This window comes from Rattus norvegicus, chromosome 1 (genome assembly GCF_036323735.1).
Source record: "Rattus norvegicus strain BN/NHsdMcwi chromosome 1, GRCr8, whole genome shotgun sequence".
NCBI classification, from domain to species: Eukaryota; Metazoa; Chordata; class Mammalia; order Rodentia; family Muridae; genus Rattus; species Rattus norvegicus.
The window spans coordinates 4562874-4589823 of NC_086019.1; the positions used below are offsets into that span (position 1 = coordinate 4562874).

General features: G+C 45.0%; 1 protein-coding gene across 4 annotated transcripts in view; it reads right to left on the reverse strand.

Annotated features, from left to right (window-relative positions):
- The window catches only part of Ust (uronyl-2-sulfotransferase), a 295264-nt gene that overhangs the window by 75558 nt on the left and 192756 nt on the right, over window positions 1-26950 (reverse strand). For all 4 annotated transcript variants that reach the window (XM_063265960.1, XM_039081060.2, NM_001108458.1 and 1 more), the window contains 1 exon segment: window positions 18286-18439. In XM_063265960.1, coding sequence (XP_063122030.1) covers window positions 18286-18439 — 154 coding nt within the window.

The following is a 26950-nucleotide window of genomic DNA, read 5'->3' on the forward strand; positions in this document are numbered from 1 at the left end:
AAATCGCTGGAGAGAAAATCATTATTAGCCGAGAATATACTTTTAGCTGGAAATAGAAAGGAATCTCCTAGAAATCTATGGATTAAAGAATAGGAAGGCTGGAATAAAATATTTGGGAATGAATAGCAATGACAACAAATAAGATTAAACACCTAAGAGTCAGCTGAGTGAGAAACCTGCAAAAGCTTCATAAGAAACATTCAAACGTCCACATTAACCTGCCTGCCCCTTCGCCTTCAAAAACCACGAGGGGGCATTTGGTGGTTTCTCTACTTCGCCCTTCACATAAGCCTTCCTGATTTAAAAATAAAAAAGTCAGTTATGTGTTGTTAAGGAGAAAGAGAGTATGTGTCCCAAAAATGTTATGTTGATAAAAAGATAAGGAGAGGAGGGATTATATTCTATGGAGGTTGAGGAAAGGGGGTGCCTCAGAGGGTCCATGCTGAGACATCCCTTCCCCCTGAGGGACCAGCCACAGGACAGTGTAGCATAGAACAGAGCTTATTCAGGGCATGGGGAGGGGACTTGAGAGAAAGAGAGAGAGAGAGAGAGAGAGAGAGAGAGAGAGAGAGAGAGAGAGAGAGAGAGAAATGAAGAGTAGAAGCCGGCCATGAGAATGTGGAGAAAAGGGGAAAGGAAATGAGGAGAGGGACAAAAGGGGAAGAGGGTAAGAGCAAGAGGGAGCAAGAGAGTGAGGAGGGGGCAAGCAGACCCTTTTATAATGTCAGGCATACCTGGCTGTTGCCAGGTAACTGTGGGGCGGAGCATAACTGGCTGTTGCCTGGTAACAGTGGGGGTAGAGGTTAGACAGAATGGTAACAGTCACAAACAAAGGGGAAAGCCAAATTGCTATCAAAGAATAAAATTGCACTTAGAGATGCCAGTTGTCCATTTGTTAATCTAGACAGTAGCATAAACCCAACAGACGACAGGATTCTCTTGAGTGTATATGTGGAGTTGGGATGCAGAAAGAGTCCATTTCTTTAGGAAAAATGAACAAAAAGAGAGTGGAATCTCAGCAGATGATGAGTACTATGCACTGTCCACGCATATTATACAATTTTATTATTGTAATCATTGTATAATTACATTATAATCTCAGCAGGTGATGAGTACTATGCACTGTCCACGCATATTATACAATTTTATTATTGTAATCATTGTATATTTACATTATACATTCTATATTATATTATGTATCACATATATGATACATATAACAAGGTATGTATCATATGACTATGTAATGGTTCACATATGTACATAGTCACATATGTAACATACAGAATAGTTTGTTATATCCAAAGATACAGAATAAGGGACCAACATAGAAAAGAAAAAAGATGATGCCTCCCAAACCAAGAATTTATGATAAAGATGAGAGTTGAGTGTAGAAACATGCTCTTCTGAAAGTGCTATCAGGCTCATTTGTTAGGCATCCGGAGGGAGAAATACTTGTCTACCTGTTCTATCTGACAGCAGTGCAAATTTCACTGTCAATGTAAAAGATTAACATTTTTAATTTGACACAATTTAAAACACCCTGGTAGGAACCATGAAGAATGTATGTATTCTCTGGTTTCAGAGTCAAGAAAATATAAGTGTACCCCAAGACCAAAAGGTACAACAAAGAAAACGGCTACTAAATTGGACTACAAAGAAACATAAATGATGCATTAGAATACCACGAAGAGATTGTAAACCAGAACAAAGCGTTTGCAGTTGCTGCGTTAAGCAGTTGCAGGCTAAAATCCTGTAAGTCGAGAGTTTCAAGAAATCATACTATTAGTAACATAGGGGAAGCTGTGATAAGAAAAAGATACCAGTGCATCTAAAACATGTGGACAGGTCATTCAGCTTCAGTCGGTGTGGTGGTTTAAATGAGAATGGTCCCCATGGGCTCATAGACTTGAAAACTTGGGCTCTGGCTGGTAGAACTCTTAGGGAAGGGTTATGAGGTGTGGCCTTGTTGGAGAAGGTGTGTCACTTGGGGTGGGCTTTAAGGTTTCAAAAGTCCAGCTCTAGTCTATGTCTTTGTCTGCCACTTGTAGATCGTATATGAACTCTGGCTGCTGCTCCAGTACCATGCTTGCCTCCTGCCATACTTCCTGCCGTGACAATCAGGGACTTACCCTAGTGTAAGCAAGGCCCCAGTTAGATGCTTCTCTATGCTGCCTGGGCCATGGTAGCACAATAACTAAGACCATCACATAGATGGAAACACAGCTTAAAATCCCCTGGAGACACTGTTTCTCATCACTCAGGCTGACCGAGATTAAAATGTCTGATGACAACTGCCACAAGCCAGGGCTGGGAAACTTGAGTAACATCCAGCATAGACCACTTTCCCAAAATCCAGATACCAGGAAGAGGTGGGCATGTCCCCTCTGATGCTTTAGGATAGCAACATGTATAACAGACATAGCAGGGCCAGTTGGGAATAAAAGAGACACATGCAAATCCTTCCGTTCTCTGGTTTTCAGTAATTAGCATCAGACTGCCACGGTGAGAGCATTTACAGCACAGAAATTTGCAAGTGGTTCAAATCCGCTCTGCTCTCCTCCCCAGGTGGATGCTATGGGCACCTGAGTACTTACAGTTTCTGAAGTTTCAGCCAAGTCGATAAGTTCACAGCAGTTCATAGCTTTAATTTGCAAATTTGAAAGGGATGGGTATGGCTGAATAACTTTTAGATTATATACAATTTTGTCTTTAATTTTCCAGTTGGTAGATTAGCTTGTAAGAGCTTATGTCTTGCTATATTAAAGAATTAAGCTTTCATCATACTGCAGTAACCACTGTGTAACTTTTTTTTGTATAATAAACTTAATTTATATTGGAACAAATATGAAATTCATTTCCTTTGTGTTTTCTCCCATGGCTGTGAGCACCATTGCCTGTAGCTTACTGAAGGCTTCTTATACATACTTCCACAGTTTCTGTTTGTTTGTTTGTTTTTTTAATTGTCCCTTTATCCATCTGTAATTTATTTTGATACATGAAGGGATAGAAATGTCAACTTTTATTCTTAACTATCCGTTTTTTTTTTCCTAATGTCTTTATTGGCCAACTTACTCAAAATTTAATGGGGATATCTGTACAGTACCAATGCTGTTGCATACTTTTGATGGAATGATAATGATATTAAGTCTTGATAATAGCTACATCAGATTTGTCCACAGAGTGCTTGACTGTGACTTGGAAGGCAGTGCGCTGGGTGGGGTCACAGACTTTTGAAGATGGCTAGGTGAGAAGTGATGTGAGTTTTGTTTATACCCACAGCACCCATAGCTGGGCGCTGTCTGTGAAAAGTTAGAGTGAGCGCTAGGCTGAGCAGCTGACTGGGTACTCCAGCACTCACTCAGTCTCACATCCTCCAGGCCACTCCTTTTCCAGCTTCCTAGGGAAGTCCCCTGACAGCACAAGCTTCAGCAACTCTGCGTGCCTCTTGCTTTCTGTCCAAAGTCTGACACTCATAGGAGCCCTCTTGGATGAAAGATAGGAGAGAAGCAAGATTTCAGGGCCAATTCTGTTCTGTCCAAAAAGTTCTGGTGAATTTATTTTCATGCCCCCATGGTAGCTACCAGCTTACGGAAACAATGTCCACTGTGCCTTAGGTAATTGGCTAGGTTTCAAGAGCTATGCATGATTTCCCTCTGGCTGAACAGTTCTTAAGTCAGGTAGGGAGCTACTGGTTATTGCCAAGGTATGTGTACCACTAGTGCCCTCTGGGGTTATCATGTCATGCTGGTCACTGTGGTCTGTGTATAACATAACGATTAGTAAAAAGTAGGCTACTACTTTGACACACAGTAATGAGGCACATACGTGAGCGTTTGCAAAGAGGGAAGCGGAAGATGCAGTTATACTATGATCTCAAGAAAAATTTAAAAATTGAAAATAAAAAAAAGCAATGTACTCCTGGGAATAATGTCTATACTCCAACGCAGTCATGCTAGTCCAGACATCTGGCTTTGTTTCTAATATGACCTCAGGTTAAAACTATGACCAGCTGAGTTTGAATAAATAGTGTGTTCTCTTAAAAACATGTACTGAATTCAGTCGTGGCAGCAGTGCTGGGAAGAAGGGCATCATGAAAGGAGTCGATCCCAGGGGTAGGACCCTCATGATAGACGAATGCATTTCCTGCAGAAATGCGTTAGCCATCCAGGGACCTTGGTCACTGTCCTGCTTCTCTGCTATTTACCTTCCACTCCGTTGCAAGCTGAAGCAGCCCGTGATCCCTAACAGATGCTGCTACCATGCTTTGAACCAAGAGCCATCAGGCTCTGTCCTTTAACCCCGTATTGGTAATAAAGAATGGACTGATAACAGACATTTACATAAGTTGGGGGAGGGAAAGAGAAAACTGGTAGGATGGCCCCAGAGTGTCTTGTCTGATAGAACATAGGAAGAAATGTGTGCTAGTGTGGCACTCCTCAGACAATGCCTGGCCTGTTAGACTCAGTCAAAACGCACTAAAATTTCACAGGGAAACGGAACAGAGAAGCGGGCACTGGTGCTGTGCCATATACACGTTTATCTGCTGCCACTGTTCAACAGGAGCCATGATAAGGCTGAGAAGCAAGAAAGGGAGCATATTTTATTACAAATTGCATTTAAGCTAAAAATGGAAGGCTTATTCAAACATGAACTAATCTTAAGGACTTAGAAAGCAGTATCAGAGGAAGCAAGATAGACGTAATCCGCACTGAATAAAAATTACTTGGGGAAAGAAGATTAGAAGTAATAAAGTCAGCAGAGGCTAATCTGATCGCCTAGGTTCTGGTTGCTGTTCTTAGTTGCCCAGAGATTTTATTAGTGGTGCTTGCTTATAGAATACCTCAATTAGATCTGAGATGTAGAGCTATCAGTGTCACTCCCTTCTTATTTGACTTGTGTCTTAGTTACGGTTTCCACTGCTGTGAACAGACACCATGACCAAGGCAACTCTTACAAAGGGCAACTTTGAATTGGGGCTGGCTTACTGGTTCTGCAGCTCAGTCTATTATTACATAGTGGCCAGAAGCACTGCAATATCCAGGGAGGCACAGTGCTGGAGGAACTGAGAGTTCAACATCTTATTCAGAAGGCACACAAAAGAAGACTGCCTCCCTCATACACACACAGAGATGCACTTCCTCCAAAAAGGCCATACCTCCTAATAGTTCCATTCCCTGGGCCAAGCATATTCAAACCACCACACTCCGTTTTAACCACCTGAAATTCTTCTAATTCAAGAATTTTTTTTTTTTAAGCATTCTACAAGTCAGCCATCTAACTATAAAAGTCACACAGGGTTGCTTCTGCTTTCCTGCAAAAGGAGTAGTAGGGTCTAAAACATGAGAAGTTGGACCTGGAAGTTGACAGCATCCCATTGTGTTACTTGTTGGTTTTGTTTTGTCTTTTCTTTCTTTCTTTCGTTCTTTCGTTCTTTCGTTCTGTTTTTGCTTTTAGTGTGTGCTCGTTTAAATGAGCAATGTCTTCCAAGGATTAGATATTTGAATATGTGGTCCCCAGCAGGTGGTGTCGTTTGGGTAGGGTTGGGCAGTGCAGCCTTGCTGGAGAAGTATAGATCTGAGAGCTCACAGACTCCCTTTGCTTTTATTCTCTATTTTCTGACCATAGTTGAAGACGTGATCCCTCAGTTTCCCGTCCTGTCCCCATGCCTGCTTCTTGCTGCTATATTTCCCCACCATGATGGACTCTTTTCTCTCTGGAACCATAAGCCAATGTACTCTAAGCTGCCTTGGTCACAGTGTTTTGTTATAGCAACAGAGCAGTAACTAATCCAGGGAGCCATTTCTTGTCCACTAAACTGCGGGCAGCTCTTGCACAGCTGCATTTTAGAGGTTATCTGCATGAGTTGGGTGTCAGAGAAATGTGTGTCTTAGATAGAGGCTTAAGGGATTAGGTGGCCAAATGAAGCCCTCCCCACCTTCATTCATTTATTTTTGATTTCTTGACTAAACAATCAGTGAAAATACCACACGGATAAAACTGAACATCTCATGAGATTTCATGCCAAGCCACATTTACTGGCACCTTCTACTCTGTGGCATTCATTAGTCTATTATTAAAGGGAACAACAGTGGTTGGTTAAAGTGCGCTTTGCAAATTTTATGTACCATGAACCAGGACCACCAGGATAGCCAGTCCTGAGTGCTTATTCTACAGACTTCCCAGGCATTTACATTTCTTTACATTTACGGGCAGGTTTGACTCTCAGCTGCGTTTCAGGGAGTCAGGTATGTATAACCTGGGTCAGCTCTTCTCTTTGTCTCTCTTTTGACTTTGGGGGACATGGGATTATGACCTCAATACAGCCCAAGATGGCCACAAACTAGACATCTTCTGAATCAGCCGACCAAACACTGGGTTTGCAGGTGTGCAAGAGTGGGTGTTAAAAGTCAGCCTGATAGAATCTAGAACGACCTAGGAGAAGGGCTTCCCAGAATTCCAGTGAAGAAGTATCTTGGTTATATAAACTGAAATGGGAAGATTGTCCCACTGTGGGTGGCGCCATTCCCCGGTGTAGGACCCTGGAGTGTATAAAGAGAGGAAGGGTACCAAGTGGCACATACATCCCCTGCTCTCCGCCGCTATACCATCAACTGCTTCAAGCTCCTGCCGAGTTTACTTCCTCCACCATGATGGGCTGTACCCTTGAGCTGTGAGCCAGAATAAACCTTTTCTCCCTTAAATTGCTTTTGTCAGGGTATTTTACCATAGCAAGAGGAAAGGAACCTAAGGCAAGGTGTGTGCCACCATGTCTTACTTCACACCAGACTCTGTGCTAGTTGACCTGGAAGCTCAGAAGCCTTTTACGCCTCCCTCCCCCCACCCCTGGCCACCTGCTCTGCTCCGCTGACATTTACTATGTACCTTGATATGATAACCAGCCGATCATGATCATTCCTTCCTCTTAAGTTCTATGGCTTTCATGAATCCAAAGTATCCTGTCCTTTCGGCCTCCAGCCATTAGAGGGCAAGGCTGCTGCAGTTAGGGGATTCTGCAACTTGTTTTTTCCGAGCTTGAGTGAAGGGAGTATTTTTCCAATTACACACTATCTAATTCAATTTACATTTATTAGAAGAACTGCCAGCTATTTCATGTTAATATTGACATTTTCATAAGTGCTCGCAATTAGAATTCAGGCTGAGATTCCAATAAATCTCTTAGATGTGTTACCCTTACGCTTCTTGTCTTTAGACTAGAAAATATTTTGAAGAGTGTGTTTGGAGGTCAGTCAGCCTTTGGGGGGAATTTATAATGCGTATGTGAAAACAGCTGGGCAGAGGGAAAATACAGCAGAGCACACTGGGCACAACATTAGTGGTGTGCCAGCTTCTGCAAGACAAGTGTGGGGTATAAAATTCAAATTTTATCACAGATTAATGGAGCCACTGTTTTTTCCCATTCTGAGGTACTTTGCTCATTGCTTCTAACAGCAGGCTCTGGTTCTGTTTAAAGAACCCATCCTGGCAGCATCTGAAACCTGGTTCTCCCAGCCCACATCAATTTACTTCACCTGTCATCGTAAGAGTGTGCCTGCCTTTAAGGAGTGTCACATTGCCCCCTGAAGAGACAGTAATGGAGTCCAAGTGCCTTGCCAATGTATGAAAAGGGAGAAGGTGTTTGTCTACATGTTGAGTTTATTCATCAAAATGCTTGCCCTGTCTTACTGCCTCAAGTACAGCTTTCTAAAGCAAGATCTTAAATGTACTGTGACATTCTCTGGCTTCTCACTCGTAAGAACTCTCTACTTCAATTTTTAGTGAAATGCCCTGACTGAAGATACACACAGCATATTTATAAATGCAACAGATATTGCCCTGCACCACTTGACTGTACACACAGTCTAGTGTGTGTATATATGTAAACATGAGTGCACACATGTGGAACTCAGGGGTCAATGTTAAATGTTGTCCTCAATCACTGTCCACCCGTTCTTCTGAGACTGGGTCTCTCCCTAGACCTAAACCTTATGAATTCAGTGAGCATGGCTGGCCAGCAAACCCTGGGAATCCTTCTGTCTCCATCTTCTCAGCACTGGAATTATAAGTACGTACCACCATACACAACTTTACAAAGACAAGTGTGTGTGTGTGTGTGTGTGTGTGTGTGTGTGTGTGACTTGCATATGCGCTGCTAGCTGATATAAGCAACTAGGTGCTTTTAAAGATCCCAGGCTCTCTCCTGCTACCTTGTGTGACCTACAGCTCAATCTCAGGTTATCAGGCATTCATGTAAGTAACTCTATGCTCTGATCAATTCTTGGGCCTGACGTCTACCTTTCTCCTGTGGGTTCTGGTCTCAGGTCTTCATGTTTGTGCAGCGAGAACCTTACCAACTGAACCACCTCTCCACCCCCTGACCTTCAAGACCTTTATGTGTATGTGTCAATTAAAAGTCTAGAAAGTAGAGAAGTTAAAGGTGTGGGGTATGACACACAAATACAGCTTTTCCTAATGGGCAGAAGATAAGAGCAAAGAGGGTACACTTCTCTCAGTGACCACCGCTCTTGTGGATTCACCAGAGGAGACGAGATATGTGGTTAATTCTCCAGTGTTCAGCCATGGCTACACATAGACATCACTTCTGAAGCATTAAGTAACAAAACAAAACAAACAAAATAACCCTCCAAGCCAGGCTGCACCCCAGGCAGATTCAACTACAATCCTGTAGCATGTTTCAGGCATTGGTGGTTTTGACTTGACCCCACTCCCCACCCCTGCTTTTCCCTATCCCTATCCCCTGTGACTCCCAGCAGTAGTCAAGGCTGAGGGTCTGCTCTCCTAAATGTCAGCCATCTGGCCCTGCAAGGGTACAGTGCTGGCCCACAGCTGCAGGGATGGCTGACTCACAGTTAGGGAGGGGAAGATGATCTCAGCTGACAGGTGGCCAGCAGGAAGCACCTGGCTGCACTCTGGTGGCCCTTTGTGGTCTGTTGATGGCCCTGAGGGGGCCTTGCATGGAGAAAGCAGGTCAGGAGAAGCTTCCCTACGGGAACATCTGGAGAAAAGTTACACTCTCTTCCAGCTCCTGCCTCCTCCCCACCATGTGCTCCAGCCAAATGGGTGGTTCTCCACAGAGTAAGCCTGTTTGTTCTTAGGAGTGTGCACGTTTTCTAGAGAGTTCCTTCATCTGCAGCCGTTCTCTCCTCTGCTCTTTGCTCTTGCTATATCTGCATCCATCCTGACAGCCTTGGCAGCTTCTCCTCTCTTGGGAAGCTGCCCCAATGTCTGCAACCTTCCTGGATTTCATTCTTCTCCTTGTTAAACAAGTGCTAGCCAGGGGCAACTCCTGCCAGTGCATGAACCTGCCTCCCTCCTCCCCCTCAGCTCCCTTCTCCTCTCCCTCTTGTTTCCTCTCCACCCCTTTCCTGCTATGTTAAACATTTCAGGTTAGCACTAGCTGTTATTAACCAGCAACAGCAATTGCAAGAACTTGTAACTGTTTCTCTATTGCCTCCCTGACCCACTTGGAGCTGCTCCTCAAAGGAGGGGGAGGATCTGTAGATCTTGCTCCTTGGCTAATATTACACCTGGATCACTGGATTAATTAATAGTAAGCTGGTATTTCTACATTTATTGGGGACTCTTCCACTCTATGTTGCAGCCACGGTGACATTTGGTGACAGTCAGAACTGGACCCATTTCTACACAGATTCTAGTCTCCTGCCACTTGGCCTGCTGGTTCTTGTGACACATGTCCTTCCCATGTAGTCTGGCCCTGTGTAGTACTTCCTGATCCTCGATGGGAGTGGGGTTCCTTTTGCTCTTGCAACAGCACATACCTTTCTGCTGACATGATTTCATGGTTTCTCTCTCCTAGCCTTGTCCTATAAGGTAACCTGAGTGACAAACACAGTGGCATGCACTGTCCCTTACTGGTGGCTTGGTAGTCTCCACACTTGGGAAAGCACTAACGCGAGGGGCTACACCCTAACCTGATGCCTGACGCTGCTGTTTTTTTATTGTTACTATTTATTCATTTAGTCCATTTGTTATCTGAGAAGAGAGAGCCACAGTTGAAAAGACGCCTCCCTAAGTCTGGTCCGCAGGCAAGACTGGAAGGCCTCTTCCTATTTGATGATTGATCTGAGAGGGCCCACAGCATTGTGGGTGGTGTCACCCACACCTGGGCAGGTGGTCCTGGGGTTTATAAGAAAAGGAGATTGAGCAAGCCATGGGAGTAAGCCAATAAGCGGCACTCCTCTATGGCTTGGCAGCAGCTCATGCCTCCAGGTTCCTGCCTTGAGTTCCTGCCCTGACTTCCTTTAATGATGGATGACAAGCTGTAACACGAAGTGACGTCATTTCCTCCCAATTATTTCTGGTAATGGTGTTGTATCACAGCAAGAAAAACACTAAGGTAGAAATTGGTACCAGGAGTTGGGTTTAGGACAGTCTTGACCATATGTTTTGGGGAGGGTGGTGGTGGCATTTAAACTCGGGGCTGGAAAAGCCACTGGGTGCTCAGAGATCAGTGGGTTTCCTATGGAAGCTTGGGATACAAGCATATTGAGTACAGTGCAGATGATAGGGACCTGTGCATAGCTGGTGCTCTCTGACGGAGGCTCAGGAGGTGGCTGGGGGCATTCTATTCTCCAGCTCACAAGGCCTCAAGTTCTTGGATTGTCTGTTTCTCCAGAACTCCCTGGCAGTTCTCCCGTTTTCCTGCTACTTAGCTCATCTTCTTCCAGAGAACTCAAAGTACTGTACATCCCACACAGTGGCTTTTGTTTAATAAAAATATCTGCAGTGGGATTTGAAAGACTATCTGTCAGGCAGGGGCTCTTGGGCCCAGGACCATGTCTTCCCCATAGCAGGCCATTTGGGCTCTTCTCGTCCCTCTAGTCCTCTGAGGGGGGAGGGGAGACTTAGAAACCCAGTGCTGACACAAGCTCCGAGCAAATAAACACGGGACACGTGGTTGCCCACAGACTGGGATTGCGACTTATCTCCAGCTGTTGGGAACACAAAGAGAAGATGTTTCTAAGGAAATGGGATGGGCTTCAGTGAGGCCTTAGCAGAGGCAGCAGACCTGACAGCTCAAGGTCCATCCCCACAGGTCAGGGGCCCCATGGATATAGCAGCCTTTGCAGGATCGCTGAGCAGAGAAGCTCCAGCCTAGAGCAGAAAAATGTCCCTTTCACCGGACAACTACCAGCTGCCTCTCGACATGTCACTAGCGAGCAAAGGGAGCATTTTTAGATCGCAAAGATCCACTAACAGAGGGGTTAGAGACATCAATACTCATGAGCTCTTGGAGGTTTTTAGGTTCCCAAACTCTTCTGCTGCATAGAGGGTTTTTCCGATTCTCCCAGTAATCCATCAGCAAGCCTAAGCAGGTAGGCAACAGTCCCATTGTACAGAGCAGACGAGTGAGGCCCACAGAGGCCAACCACTGCTTGGCTCACCAGCTAGTATGGTTGAAAATCAGGCAGCAATGTGCCAAGCCCCAGGCCCTTAGCTTGGCCAGCCATCAGAAGCCAAGTCAGTAGGAGCTGGGGAGCAAATACTTCCTTTCCCACCTCCAGAAAGATTCTGGAAACATAGTTATGTGCTGAAACGCTCAAAAAAAAAATCAGATGATCCAAACCCTTTTCTGGTTTTCTTTCTTAAAGAAAAACAACGTTTTGGAACGGGGGTAAAACCTGAGGTTTTATTCTCAGGAGTCCTGAGACATTAGTCGGCGAAGACTGAGTGGAAATTTCCACCCACAGACATTTCACACCTATAACTCCTAAGCTAACGATGTCAAATGTTTGGGTAAATTAAAATGCGTAACTTTCTTCAGAAGGGAACAGAAAGGATATCGGTGAGAGGAGAGGAGAAGGGCCAGGGGAGACCACTGGCGAGGTTTTCGATCAAGATATAATGATACTCGGGCACAAAAATGTCACAAGGAAACCCATGACTGTCTAGGCTACCTGGAACAATTGGTGGTAATAAAAAATGTAAAGGCAATAGGTGATTTTGACCCAGGATCAGGCTTCTCTAGAACTGAACAGGGCCAACATGATTCACTGGATTCCTTCTGAATTAAGAAGCTGTAAATTACACATCCTTTCTTTGAAACATGCATTATTTCCACGGTTCCCGGCCAAGTTGAATGACTCGTAGCCCAGAGGCAGCTTACTCTCTGGGAACATGCTCCTAGGCCCTCCTGCCCTTCAAGTGTCAGTTTGGGGAGTGGCCTACTGGGGCAGCAGCGCTGACCAAGGACCAGGCTCAACAGGATGGTTCTTAGAATTCCAAAGTGCAAAGAGGCATGTGCAAAGCCTTTCTCTACAGAAGTGCACGCAGCTGTCAGGAAAAGGCAAGGGAGCAGGAGTTATAAATGCACAGCTGCCTGAGTGAAAAGATAGCATGAGAAACCCAGCCTCACAGAGGCTCAGAGACTATAAAGTGTAAGGCTTGGCATAAAGGGCCCTTGTCCTAGTCAGAGTTACTATTGCCGGGATGGAATATTATGCCAAAAGGCAATTTGGGGAGAAGAGGGGTTTACTTCACTCACACTTCCATATAACCATTGATCATCAAAACTGGTGAGGGCAGGAATTCAATCAGGACAGGAAGCTGGAGGCAGGAGCTGATGGGTTGGGCCCTCCCCCATTGATCACTTATTTAAAAAGTGCTTGCACACAACCCAATCTATGGAGGTATTTTCTCAGCTGGGGCTCCTTCCTCTCAGATGACTGTGTCAAGTTGACATAAATTAGACAGCACGGCCCTGTCTTTTGCTCTCCTCTCAATAACCCCCAGTTGCTTCTATCTCATGCTCTCCTTATAGAGTCTGGGGTCCAGGTATCGCCTTGTCATCCTCATTCTGGGGTGGGGCTGAGGAGACAAAGATAATTGAGCCCGCAGTCACTGCCTTTCTCTCAGGTGACACCGTGTCACCCATCTCTCTGTGTGACATTAATTTACCTAAGTATGATTCTCTCGTGAATGCCAATAAAGAATGTTTTGGAAAGAAACAGCAAGTTTGACGGAAACTAGGTGTTTCTACAAATTATGGAGAACCAGAAGATGCTCGAATATTTGAACACACATGCCCGTCTGTGTCGAGATAAGTTCTGATGTATCCCAGGCTGCCTTCAAACTCCATATATCTGAGGATAACACTTAACTTCTCGCTTCCACCTCCCAACTGCTGGTGCCAGTTTATGAAATGCTAAGGGAGTGAACCTGGGGCTTCATGCGCTGTCAGGCAAGCACTCTACCAACTGGGCGCCACCCCCACCTCAGACAAATGGTTTTAATGGTGATCTCTCTGTAAAGATGTGCAGGTGACATTGCAGGAAACAATCCTGCTCAGGAAACACAGCCCTTGGCTGGGTCCTCTTTTTCTGTACACTCAGAAGGTGAAGCATAGGTCTGAGGGGTACCTGCCATGCCATGGGATTGGGAGGTTTGTACTCTTTCCCGTCCCCATCCCACGTTGCCAGTACCACCCCTGTGTAAAGGGGACGTGACCCGAGTCCAGCATCTTTTTCCATCCTCTTCCAAACCGTCCACCACAGCAAGGTACCACCCTTCATCCAGAAGCCTTCTTGGCTTATATGCTAAGAAGATCCACCGGACTTTGGGCCAAGAGCACAGTTGCCAAGAGATTTTTGGGAACTGGATAAGACAAGAGGCTTCGGGGCACTGAGATCTGGAATAGGGCCCTGGTTCAGACAAGAGTCTGTGGGCATGTGGCATGCAAGGAGTGACCTGGTACACAGTCCCCAAGGGAGTGACCTGCTCGGTCCAGCCAAGGTGGCACACGCCTCAGTTTTGCTGAAAAGTCAAGATTTCTCCACAGCCGTCTGTGCCCCAAAGAGAAAGAAACAATGTCCTCTCTTGAGTCACACGACTGACCCATCCAGGCTTGTCAAACTGATGGTGGGTGTGACTGGGGGAACTTTATGTCAAGGGAATACAAGAGATAGAAAAATAAAAAAGAAGTTTCAGCCATTAAAAAAAAGATAAAGGCCACAGACCAGCTTCCAAATAAACAAAGCATTCTCTGAAGAAGAAAACAAACTTGAACAAGGTCAGGCCAGGTGACTTGGGCACTCCTTTCAACTCTCTCCCACCCCACCCCACCCCAGTTTTCTATCTGACACACTGGGGAGACCGGTGCTTCCCTACGGGAGCTTGGCCAAGAAGCATCTGCTGAGCCCAGCTGAAACAGTCATACCCAGAGTGCAGTGTGTGACTCGTGGAAGGGGGAGCCCTTCAGGTCACTGAGGGGAGAATTCTATCAGGAAATGACCCAAGAACCACTCAAGTCAGACACCAGTCCAATTTTCCACATTGGGGGCTTCTAAAAGGTAATGGGGTTGGGAGGGGGTGGGAGAGCCGGAGAGATGGCTTCATGGTTAAGAGCACTGGATGCTCTTCCAGAGGACTGGAGTTCAATCCCCCCCCCCCCCCCCGCCACGGCAGCTCACAGCTGTCTGTAACTGCAAGATTTGACAGTCTCACACAGACATACAGTACAGGCAAAACACCAATGCATATAATATAAAAAGTAAATGATTATTTAAAAAATCTAGGGCTAGAGAGGTAGCTGGGTGGCAGAGCACTTGACCTACATGTAAGAAGCCCTGGATTTGATTCTCAGCACTGAAAATAACAAACAAACAAAAACCATGCCCCCTCAACTCCAAGTTTATGGTTTCTTCTTTTAATGACCATAGTTTATTATTTAGGCACACTTAGGAGAATCGTAATACATGGAATGCTCAACAGCAGTGGCTCTCAAAGCTGTGGGTCTCGACCCTTTTGTGGGCCAAATGATCCTTTCACAGGGGTCGCCTATCACGTATCCTGCATGTCAGATATTTAAACCAGGATTCATAACAGTAGCTACCTCAGAATTCTTAAAAGTACCAAAATTAGAGTTATGAAGTAACAATTAAATACTCTCATGGTTGGGGTCACCACACAAGGGAATTTATTAAATAAAGGGTTGCAGAGTTAGGAAGGTTGAGGACCACTGTTCTACAAGATGGCACTAAAGTTTGACAGAGTAGAAGAATCCAGATTTCTTTCAACTCCCACATGCTATTTGAAAGACAGAGCTTAGAAGATTAATTTCCTCCCATGGAGATCCCCCAATCAACTCAGGTTGATGCTAGGACAGAAAGTCCCTCTCCAAAGCTGACAAATGGGGCCCCAGCTAGGCTGAGGGCTGAGGAAAACATCCACGCAGATCATTGAAGGGAGAGAAATTGACTGCATGAAGCCTTCATTCACCATTATGTTTTTGGTAGGTACTCTACAGGATACTGAAAGAGAAATCTAGACACCAAGCCAGTCACAAAACTTTCGACCTACAATCTGTGTTGCTACAAGCAGTGTCGAAGCAGAACTTATGGGAGTGGCCAACCAACATCTGGTTTAACTTGTGCTCTACTCCACGAGAGGGAGCCTATACCCTACACTGCCTCAATGGCCAGGAGCCAGAAGCTGGATAGCCCAGAGACCTAGGGCAGTACCAAATGTTCCTCTGGAGGCCCCTGTTCACCCCTACACGAGTTTAGGAAGCCCCGTCTGCCACCCCTGCCCCTTGCAACCTCACCTGCACTGAGGGCTCTGAACAAAGGAATGATGCCAGAAGTCCAGCTCTACATTTCTGACAGCCAATGCACCCCATCTTTTTCTGATGTATCCAGCCCACCTAAGTGCCCGCCCAGGTGCCCAGCATCTGACCATACTTGGGCACAGTCCCAGCTCCAGGCTGACATGTCTTCTATAAAACTCCCATGCCTTAGCCAGGGTGTATGATTTCCCCGGCCCTTTCTTTGGGACCCACGAACCCACCCTGGAGCAGCACCAAATAAACCTGCATCTGTTTGCTTTTAATCTGGTCTGATCTGCCCTTTTGCATCAGCAAAAACAAATTACCAAAATGACTGGGGAAAAAAAAGCATGTCTAATGATATTCTGAGCGCAGTGATATTCTGAGTGTCTATGAGTCTAGTGGTACATTTGTAGAACAGTGCCTTGTTCAGTCATCATCAGAGAGGCTTCCCCCAGTAGCAGATGCGAGCAGGTACAGAGACCCACAGCCAGACATTATGTAGAAAGAGACTGTAAATTGGAGGTCTCCATTGGATCCTTCCCCTTGGAACTCTTGGGGAACCCCACAGAAGAAGGGAGGAAAGATTCTAGGAGTCAGAGGGGATGGTGGACACCAGGAGAATATGGTACATTGAATCAACTAACCAGGGCTCATAGAGAGTCGAGTGGCGAGCATGGGACTAGCATCTCCTACATATATGCTATGAGTGTTAGCTTGGTACTTGTGAGACTCCTAACAGTAGGAGTGGGTGTGCCTCTGACTCTTTTCTGCTCTTGGAATGCTTTTCTTTTCCTGCTATCGAGTTGCCTTGTCCAGCCTTAATATGAGGGCTTTGGCCTTGTCTTGTTGTATCTTGTTTTGTCCTTTTTGGTTGTTGTCTCTTGGAGGCCTGCTCCCTTCTGAAGAGAAAGCAGTCAGAGTGGATCTCAGGGAGAGGGGAAGTTGGAGGGAGCTGGGAGGAGTAGAGGAAGAGGAAACTGTGATCTGGAAGTATTGTATGAGAGAAGAATCTCTATTCAATAAAAACGGAAGATTCATTTCCATATCTTTGGCTTCTCAGCATTTTCCTAGTATCAAGACTGAGTGAGATCTTTGAAATGTCATTTTTAATTAAATAGAATGAGCTCTTTTTAAAAGAACATAAACCCATTTTAAGAGTCAATACGAATAATAAAGATAATTAGAAAATATTATATCTCTGGGAAGTGATTCTGTATTTTGAGTATATACATCATGTCACCAATCAAAAATATACCAGTAGCCATACTCCAAATAGTAATTTAAAGATAAACAGTAGGACAGTTGACACCATAAACTAAAAACAACAATAACATAAGAACAGCAGCAAACCTTGAAGCTTCGGGTAGATGAAGGGATAGTGAAAGGCTTAGAAATGTTTAAGAATTCTTACCATGAGGTATCTTGGGGAATTACCAAGTCTAAACACGAAACTGGTGCATATTCCATAGACCCCATAGCAGGAAACTCGTTTGATGTGATGTTTTCAGTAGTCAGACATTGTTGACTAAGAAGTCACATGTGTGAGGTTGGTGCGTAGTATGTCGAAGCTCGGAGTATCTGACTTGAGGGCATTTCAGATTGTCATGGAAGGATGCTCAGCCTGTACTGGTGGGGAGTGCACAGCTTTGGCTCCGATCTGGGCCCATCTACCACTTGAATACACAACTGGGTGAGAGGCTTGCATTTTCCTCTGTGTCTCTCATCACAGTTAAGATAGCAAAGTGACACCAAGGTGACCTCCAAAGGAGGACAGTCTCAGCACCAAACACACTGTACTTTTTATGAATCAGAAAAGGTTTAGCTATTGTGATGCCACCATCACTAACTTCTCTTGCTGACAAGGCTGTTGACGAAGACAAGTGTTGGTAGACACAGGTGGGTGGGCGCACATCTGCGTTGACACACCTCACCACTTCCTGTCCTGCCCATCCGTGCCCAACAACACAAGATGGCCTGAGAATCCCAACAGCCTCTGGCACACAGAGGTCATGATTTCTGCCTCTTAAGCATGGGGCTCCCAGCTTCTTTGTAAGTGTTTTTCACTAAGTCACGAAGAGGTAAGAAACATGCCCTCTATTCTGGTGTGGGACTGGCTAGGGTAAGTATTGGGAGAATGGAATACAGTTCTGCCTTCTATTTTTGTGAGTAACTCCTGGCTTTGTAAAACAACTGGAGACCTTTACTGGGATTCAGAAAAGCAAGCAAGGTTCAGCATTTTACAGATAGTCATTGGCACTATGGGAAGAACACAGGATTTGAAATTAAGAGGGCTGGCAGAAAGACAAACAGCTAGCAATTAGACCAGAAGTCTTGAGGTGTACCCTCAGAACAGGACTCTGGCAATCCTAGGTCCTATGGGAATCTCAAGGTCCTCAAGTGGAAAATCCACTCCCTCAAGAGGTTGCCGTGGGAACTGAATAGGATAAGGAAAGAGAACAAAACTTTTCCAGCCCTCTGAGAAAGCTCTCCAACCACAGCTGCTTTTAACAATGGGAATGGCTGGCCAGGACTCCCAAGGAATGTCAATAAAGACAAACTGAGCAAAGCAAATCTGAAATCAGTTCTGGGTCACCTGAAACAAGTTCTCACTCACAAAGGCTTCCACTGTGTGAGCTCCCAACCTGGATTTACCACTCCAAGGCATCAGAGAGCCACCACAGGCGTGCAACAGAACTTACCAGGTAGCGCTCCTCCTGCCTCATGCTGGGGGTGCGGATCATGTGATTCTGTTCCCCTCTCCAGTCTCCGAAGCGACGGAAAAAATAGTTGGATAGAAATCTACTGACGGGGTCTCTGATGATGTTGATGTAGACGGGCTGGTCTCCTCCAAACCTGACACGGGACACACAAACCGGAGTTTGTTACAACTCACCCCTCGAGCAAGAACATTTTCTCTCTAGGTTAACGCAATCCAGCCATTAATCTATCTGCGAGTGTGCCTACTTCCACTTTGATAGGAAACTGTAAACTAGGACTTTGTTTACCGTACAGGAAACAGATACAGTTGCCCACCAGGACACTGTGAGACCAGTCTTTTATTTTGTTTTGAGCACATCACTGTACTATCATACCATCTGGCACTGTTCAGGTACAATTATATTTTTTCGGTAGACATGGCTTTGCTGAGGACAGGGCATAGTATTCTTGACTTTGTATCCCAGTGGCTGATGCAGAACCCACAGTCATGGGGTGGCTCCTGGTGACCGTTTCAATCAATTGCTTGATTCTGAATGTGTAGTGGTGACCCAGGACTTATATACTGTAGTTCATACCATCTCAGCAAGGTGCTCTAGAGTGAGTGGACCAAAAAGAGTCTTTATTCACCACATTCTTAAACCTTTACACTGCAAACTCAGGGAAGACCTCTAAAACTCCGTGGACTGGAAACCAGAATTATCCCTGTCTATGCCTAGGGAAACTGAGGTAGAGAGAGGATAAATAATCGGTGGCTAAATCACGAGATAGACACGGGTTGTCCGGTCCCGGAATCCTCAGTTTTTGTTTTTTTTTTTTTGAGCTGGGGACCGAACCCAGGGCTTTGCGCTTCCTAGGTAAGCGCTCTACCACTGAGCTAAATCCCCAGCCCTCGGAATCCTCAGTTTTAACCACAGAAGGAAAATTCCAGAGTTTAGAAAGGCAATGATGCAGAGATACAAGAAAGAGATGCAAACCACGATCTAATTATCCTCGAGTGATGGAATGTTGCCCCAGCACTGAGGAGGCCAGCATACGAGTTCGAGAAGAGCCTAGGCTACACAGTGAGACTGCATCTAAAAACCACTGAAGTATACATCTCTCGGGTACGCTCAACCTCTGACATTGTGATAGATGTTGCCATGTACAAAGTTTGTGCTCTAGAACTATGCAACTGAGTTACATGCACAGCTGCATATAGCCACAGTTGCATCTATGCACAGCGTATATTGCATATAGTATTTCCCAGTGTATTAAGTAGGATTTTAGGTTTTGTGTTGGGCTCATTCCTGGTTATCCCCGGCAGCAGTTGGGCCACAACAGCAGGGTGCTGGTTCTTGATAGCTGTTCCAGCTTCAACCTCTATCTGATGAAAGTGCTTGGCATTGTGCCAAGGGGCAGAGCACCCTCAGATGAAATAGATGGACAGGGTCCAGTTCCCACCTCCCTTGCTAGAAGATTCTGCTCACCACATAAAACCCAGTCCGAGTCACAATCCGAAACTTCAGTAACTGTTTTGTAGCTCAGGCTGACCTGGAAACTAAGGCTGCCCTGAACTCCTAATCCTTCAACTCTCGCCTTTCAAGTCCTAGGCCTATAGGAGTACCAGGCTTTACATATGGTTAGCAATTACCCTCAGTGTTCTCTCTCTGAGCTCTGGTTTTCCTACTGTGTGGACATGTCTGTCTCTCACAACAGACTATGTATGAACCTCCTGGACAGCCAGGATTGTGTCATCTAGTGGTGTGTAGCACACAGTAGGCATTCAATGGATGGTGACTGCATACAGAAATAAATGCCTTCATGCACGCTCCCTAGTTGTTCAGTTTCTGGCAGCATAAGGGTTGTGCTGTGAGAACAAAGTAGATATCACGAGCCACCCGGTTTGTGTGTATGCATACATATGTGTGTGTATGTGTGTATGTGTGTATGTATGCATACATATGTGTGTGTATGTGTGTGCGTGCATATGTGTGTATGTGTGTGTATGTTTGTATGTATATATGTATGTGTGTGCATGTGTGTGCATGTGTGTGTGCGTGCATATGTGTGTGTATGTGTATGTATGAATGTGTATGTATGTTTGTATGTATATATGTATGTGTGTGTGCATGTGTGTATGTGTGTATGTGTGTGAGTGCTAGTGTGTATGTGTGTATGTTTATATGTATTTATGCATGTGTGTATGTGTGTATGTGTATATGTGTGTATGCATGTGTGTATGTGTGTATGTTTGTATGTATATATGTATGTGTATATATGTGTGAGTGCTAGTGTGTATGTGTGTGAGTGCTAGTGTGTATGTGTGCTAGTGTGTATGTGTGTATATGTGTGTATGTATGTATGTGTGTATGTGTGTGTATATGTGTGTATGTTTGTATGCATATATGTATGTGTGTATGTATCTGTATGTGTGTGAGTGCTAGTGTGTATGTGTGCTAGTGTGTATGTGTGTATATGTGTGTATGTATGTATGTGTGTATGTGTGTGTATATGTGTGTATGTTTGTATGCATATATGTATGTGTGTATGTATCTGTATGTGTGTGAGTGCTAGTGTGTATGTGTGTTTATGTGTGTGTGTATGTATGTATGTTTGTGTGTATGTGTGTGTATATGTGTGTATGTGTGTATATGTGTATGTGTGTTTATGTGTGTGTATGTATGTGTATATGTATGTATGTTTGTGTGTATGTGTGTGTATATGTGTGTATGTGTGTATATGTGTGTGAGTGCTAGTGTGTGTGTGTATGTGAGTGCTAGTGTGTCCATGCGTGTATGTGTATTTATGTGTATGTATGTGTGTATATGTGTGTATGTGTATGTGTGTGAGTGCTAGTGTGTATGTGTGTGTATGTGTGTGAGTGCTAGTGTGTATGTGTGTGTGTTTGTATGTATATATGTGTGTGTGTATATGTGTGTATGTGTCTGTATGTGTATGAGTGCTAGTGTGTATGTGTGTTTATGTGTGTATGTATGTATGTGTGTATGTGTGTGTATATGTGTATGTGTGTGTGAATATGTGTGTATGTGTGTGAGTGCTAGTGTGTATGTGTGTTTATGTGTTTGTGTATGTATGTATGTGTGTGTATGTGTATTTGTGTGTGTATGTGTGTGGGTGTATGTGTGTATATGTGTATGTGTGTATGTGTGTTTATGTGTGAATATATCTGTGTGTGTGTAAGTGCTAGTGTGTATGTGTGTGTATGTGTGTGTATGTGTGTCTGTGTGGGGGTGTATGTGTGTCTGTGTGGGGGTGTATGTGTGTGTGGGTGTATGTGTGTATATGTGTATGTGTGTGTATGTGTGTGGGTATATGTGTGTATGTGTGTGGGTGTATGTGTGTATATGTGTATGTGTGTGTATGTGTGTGGGTATATGTGTGTATGTGTGTGGGTATATGTGTGTATGTGTGTAAGTGTGTGTATGTGTGTGGGTGTATGTGTGTATATGTGTATGTGTGTGGGTGTATGTTTGTATATGTGTATGTGTGTGTATGTGTTTATGTATGTATGTATGTGTGTGTATATGTGTGTGTATATATGTGTGTGTGTGTATGTGTGTTTATGTGTGTGTATTTCTGTGTGTATGTGTGTGTATGTGTGTGTATGTGTGTGTGAGATAAGCCCAACATACTTGCATTTTTAAAGATATTCAGTAAGAAGACACTGAAGACTGGGAGCATGGCTGAGTCATTAAGTACTTGCTTCCCAAGTGTGAGGAGCGAGACTTGGGCCCCATGTGCAAAGCTGGGCAGGGAGACAATGCTTGTAATTCCAGCAATGGTGAAGTGGGAGGCACAGAGGAAGGACCCTGGAACTCAGTGGCCAGCAAGCCTGGCCTATAGAATGAAGTTCCAGGCTGGAGAGAGCCTTTCTCAAACAAAAGGCCCCTGAGAAATGATATTCAAGGTTGTCTTCATACACACACACACACACACACACACACACACTATTCTAGACCAGCACTGTTTATAAGAGGAAGACATGTTACAACTAATGGAAGTTAGCCCTGCTAATATGAATCTTGTCCATTCTGAGATGTAAGCAAGGTGACATCCATGCTTCTGAACGCACAGCTAACTACAATCTTATCTGAGCCTATCACCAACTGACCTGCAAATACACAAACCCTGGATTTATCATCCTGTGTTGACCACACTGGGCTCATAGTGATGATACACAGAAACTGTGTGATAGTTCTGGGGAGCGGGAAGATTAAAAAAATGCACAGTGAGTGCACGGACTTCTGTGTTGGGAGCACTTGCCAATGCTGGCCAGCAGAACGTCTCATTCATGTACACCATACACAACGTCTCTCTAGAGATGAAGATACAGACTCGAAGACATCAAGGCTGGCTGTGTGTGCCAGTAGACTTGGCTCTCTGGCTTGAGCCTAAGGGAGAGGAGTGGAGTGGCCTCTTGCTGTGGTAAAATGGCCTGACAGAAAGGAAAGAGTGAGGGCTGTTGACGTTAGGGTTCCTGCTCATAGAGGAAGATGATGTGATAAGAACAAAAAAAAAATCTATGAGATGAGCTGAGGGAAAATTCAGATTATGCTTGTTCTTAATGGGCTACCAATATGGGTGGGCTCCTGGCCACAGTGACCAGTTCCCTATTAGTAGAAAGCAGAGAGCCTAGGAAGACTGCTGTCTAAGGAAGGCGAAATCAGCAGATTTAAATAGGGAGAACTACCAGTAAAGCTCTCACCTTGAAATCCAACTCCTGTTTCTGCATAAGTAGGTGGAGACAGTGTTAAACACCCGACTTCCTTTTTGCTTGTTTGTTTTAAACTTTGACTTTTCCAACCTTAAGCTTCCGGGTCATTATTAAAAGGCACAGAATCGAAAGGGATCTCACTGCTACTGAGAATATGAGCAAAGCCAACGTTTAGAAATAAGATGGGAAAACTGAACTGAACTGTAGAAGTGCTAAGATTTGGTTTGCTATGTTCAAGGATGTCTGCACAGGGCAGTTGGTGTCAAGCTCTGCTTCCATAGTAATTAAGGCTTCATTTGAGAAAGTATTAAATGCCGCTGCTAGTACCAGAGGAGCCTCCCTGGGGGCTGAGTTCCTTCGTCTTCTACTCTTTCTGTTTTATGATCTTCTTCCTTCCTTCCTTCCTTCCTTCCTTCCTTCCTTCCTTCCTTCCTTCCTTCCTCCCTCCCTCCCTCCCTCCCTTCCCCCCTTCCACAAGTTAGTGGCTACCATATGAGCTGAGGAACAGAAGTAGGAACAGAAGTTGGAGGTGACAGAGGGAACCCTGGGTAAAATGGAATAAGAAGGTTAAGAGAAGAGAGCTTGAAATCTTTAGCATGAGAGCTCCTACGGTTTACTCGACCGCTCGAAGGCCTTAGGGTCAAACATATTTTAGAAATTGTCTCAACTGGAAGAACCTAATTAAGAGGATGAGAAGAATTCTAGACTAGGAAAAAATATATATCCTCTGGACTTAGAAAACAAATAGAAACAGAAGCTTAGAAAACGGACAGATAGGTCAGGGAGAGTGAGGAGGGCACAGGCTGAACAGAGTGTGCCACAGTCTTTCCAGAACACTGATCTGAGGCACACTCTGGTGAGGCTTCTGAAGAGGTAAGATTAAACAAAAACAAAAACAAATTATATCCTAAGGTTACTTCAACAACCACTGAAAGGCATATGAAGCTACGACACACAGACATGAAAGGCCTGACTCCGACATCCCAATACTGAGCGGCATCTTCTAGTCCAAGGTGGTTTGGACTCTCTTCTCCCTTCATTCAGAGGAAGAAACATTTGTGTGGCCCAAGTTTCCAACATCAAAGAACAACCTTACAAACTCATACCAAACCCCAGGTCTCTGCTGAGCCGGCAGGGCTCTCTCTGGCAAACCTCCTTCTCTGTAGCAACTACAGAAACACACGTTTGGTTGGATGAACTGAACTGCTATGGCCAAAGGGTTCCTTCAGACCCAGAGGAAAATGAAGAAAAGACAGTAAAGACTTGGGTTAATGGATACACACTAAAGTCAGCCAACGAGTGAACAGCATGAGCTCACAGGATAGTATTTTCCACTGCTGTTCTTGCGTGCATGCCAGATAAGGGTATCTGTCATTCTTAATGGAGAAAGATAAATGGGGGAAGACAAAACAGCAGCAACAACAAATCCTCTATAATGCAGGTCCTTCAAGACTTTATAACATATATATGAGAAAAAAGGACAGGAAGGGAGGAGGGGGCAGCATTCAGCCTGATGCCGATAGCATGTTGAACAGCCAGGATGCTGCTACCAGTTAATGCTGCATAAAAGATTAGAGCTATCAACCAGAGCCAGTGCAAGAGTCTGGTTTCTTGGTCTGGGTGCTTCACGTGAGAAGGATTTACCAGTTGTAAGAGCAGGTTTCTTGAGATCGATTGTCCTTATGCCTCGGATTCAAAATAGAGAGCTCGGGTCTCAAAGTATTTATCAATTCCAACTTCGTTGTTTCCCTTATCCCTTGCTTTGGGGGTGGGTGGGGAGGGCTTTCTTTGTGCAGCCACAGTTTGCTACTTAGAATGAAGATTTCCATAAATAAAGATGGTCCCTTGAAATGAAGAAAAGCTGGCTCACGGTACTCAGCTTGTAAGTCTCCTCATGTTTACGGAAGTCTTTATAGCCAAGGCCCAGTGCCTGGTTACAGGAAAAGAAGAAGAGAGGTAACGATAGCTTCCACAGAGGCAGCCTCAGCAAGCCACACACAGCCCCATTTCCTCTCCAGCTAAGTTCTCCTCTAGTCCATGCTTAGTACATTCCTCCAGCTCATTTCTGACTGACATTCAGTCCTACTTCTCCTGTACTGGGAACGATCTTTCCTTTCATGGGTCTAAAGCTAACTAGTCAGTCTCTCATACCTCAGCAGAAAAGGAGGGAGGCTGCTGCCTTCAATTTTACACTAGGGGAATCCCTGGGACTTCTCTCCCTCCGAGTCACACCTGACTACATACTTCTTCAGCAGGAGGATGAATAATTCAAGGATTCCCAAAACAAGAGAAACATCTGAGCTCACTGTGGAAGTCCCAGCTATTATAACATAGGGAAAGCTGAGAGAGGATGCTTTGCCGACGAGCTCTGACTTGAGCAAAGGAGAGAGGAGAGAGGAGACACAGCCTGCCTGAGTTGATACTGCCGTAGGATCACCAACCAGCTAAGAGGTCTAACCAGCTTCAGGACTGACAGAGAGATGCTTTAAGATCCACTGTGAGTTCCTGTAACACTCTTCTCTCAGGAGCTGCCCCTGTTTTAAAGATGGGAAAATGTATAGCTTCCCAAGCCATAGGGCCTTATGGCTCGTCCTCATCTTGGGTAGTAGGAAGGCAAGCTCGAATACTTAGGGATCCTGACAGCCAGGGTTCTACTGTTTTCTGCAGATGTGGTGCCTTCTAAAAGGCTTTTTTTTTTTATCTAGAATTGAAGCGATCAAGATTCCATTCCTGTATTTGATGGTAGAGGACAGGGTAAAATAGAGCCACCATGCTGGGTGCTGTCGATCCAATTAAGAAATCAGTTTTGGCTTCTCGTTAGAGTTTTGAACTGGCCTGAGACCGTTAATAAAATGTGTTGTATTGCAGTTTGGATGTCAAGATCTAACCTAGAAAGAAAGAGTGGTTACTGATTGAAGTCTGAAGGTGTCGATGGTGGCACAGGAGGAAGTTCACTGGACCAGCCAAAACCAGAGACCTTTCTCCCTTTACAAATCATCAAACACGGGGACCAGAACATCTAACAAGTTCCAGTGGCCTCATTATGACTAATGACATGATTTCTGGTGGGACGAAGCAGGGTGCTCACACCAGTCAACCCAGTAATGAGCTATGGTAAGAAACATTGAGGTGGGCCAGCACCTGGCTGTAGGTCACTGCTGACCGTTTTAAGAGTTCTATTTACTGTCTGATAGAACTCTGGCTTATTAAGGCGGGACTTTAGGCTTGGGAAGCCAGCTTGTAAATATATGGTGATAACTCTTCTGATTAATAAAGTGCCTTCTCTAAATCTCATTCCTCCTTTACACTGAATTGGGACAGGACCTCCTGAGTAGCAGGGAAGTCCTTTGAAAGGCTAAAACCTTCACCAGTCCCAGTGGGTTGTCAGGTCATCAAGCTGGAGAGCAGAGCTTCTCCACAGCCAGCCTCCTATGGTGCCAGCACACAGGGGCACTGGGGTCAGCATGAACTGACGTACCCACTGCATGTGGATGGAGCACCTTGGTAAGCTCTTTGGACCTTCTGATGGAACTGTTATCCTAAGATGAAGACGACTCTGTCACACTGCACCGTTGAGGTGAAGTCTTCTGGGAAGTGTTTCCCGAGGATCAATCAGCATATAGAAGTTGTGTTCCACTACCCAAAGACTATACATGGACCGACCCTGGGCTCCAACCACACAGGTAGCAATGAATAGTCTAGTAAGAGCACCAGTGGAAGGGGAAGCCCTTGGTCCTGCCAAGACTGAACCCCCAATGAACGAGATTGTTGGGGGAGGGCGGTAATGGGGGAAGGATGGGGAGGGGAAGCCCATATTGAAGGGGAGGGGGAGGGGTTAGGGGGATGTTGGCCTGGAAAGGCTACTGGAGAAGGGGCAGCCTCAGTAGCAGATGAAGGCTCAGAATTGAAGGGGTCAATGAAGAGAAGTTGAG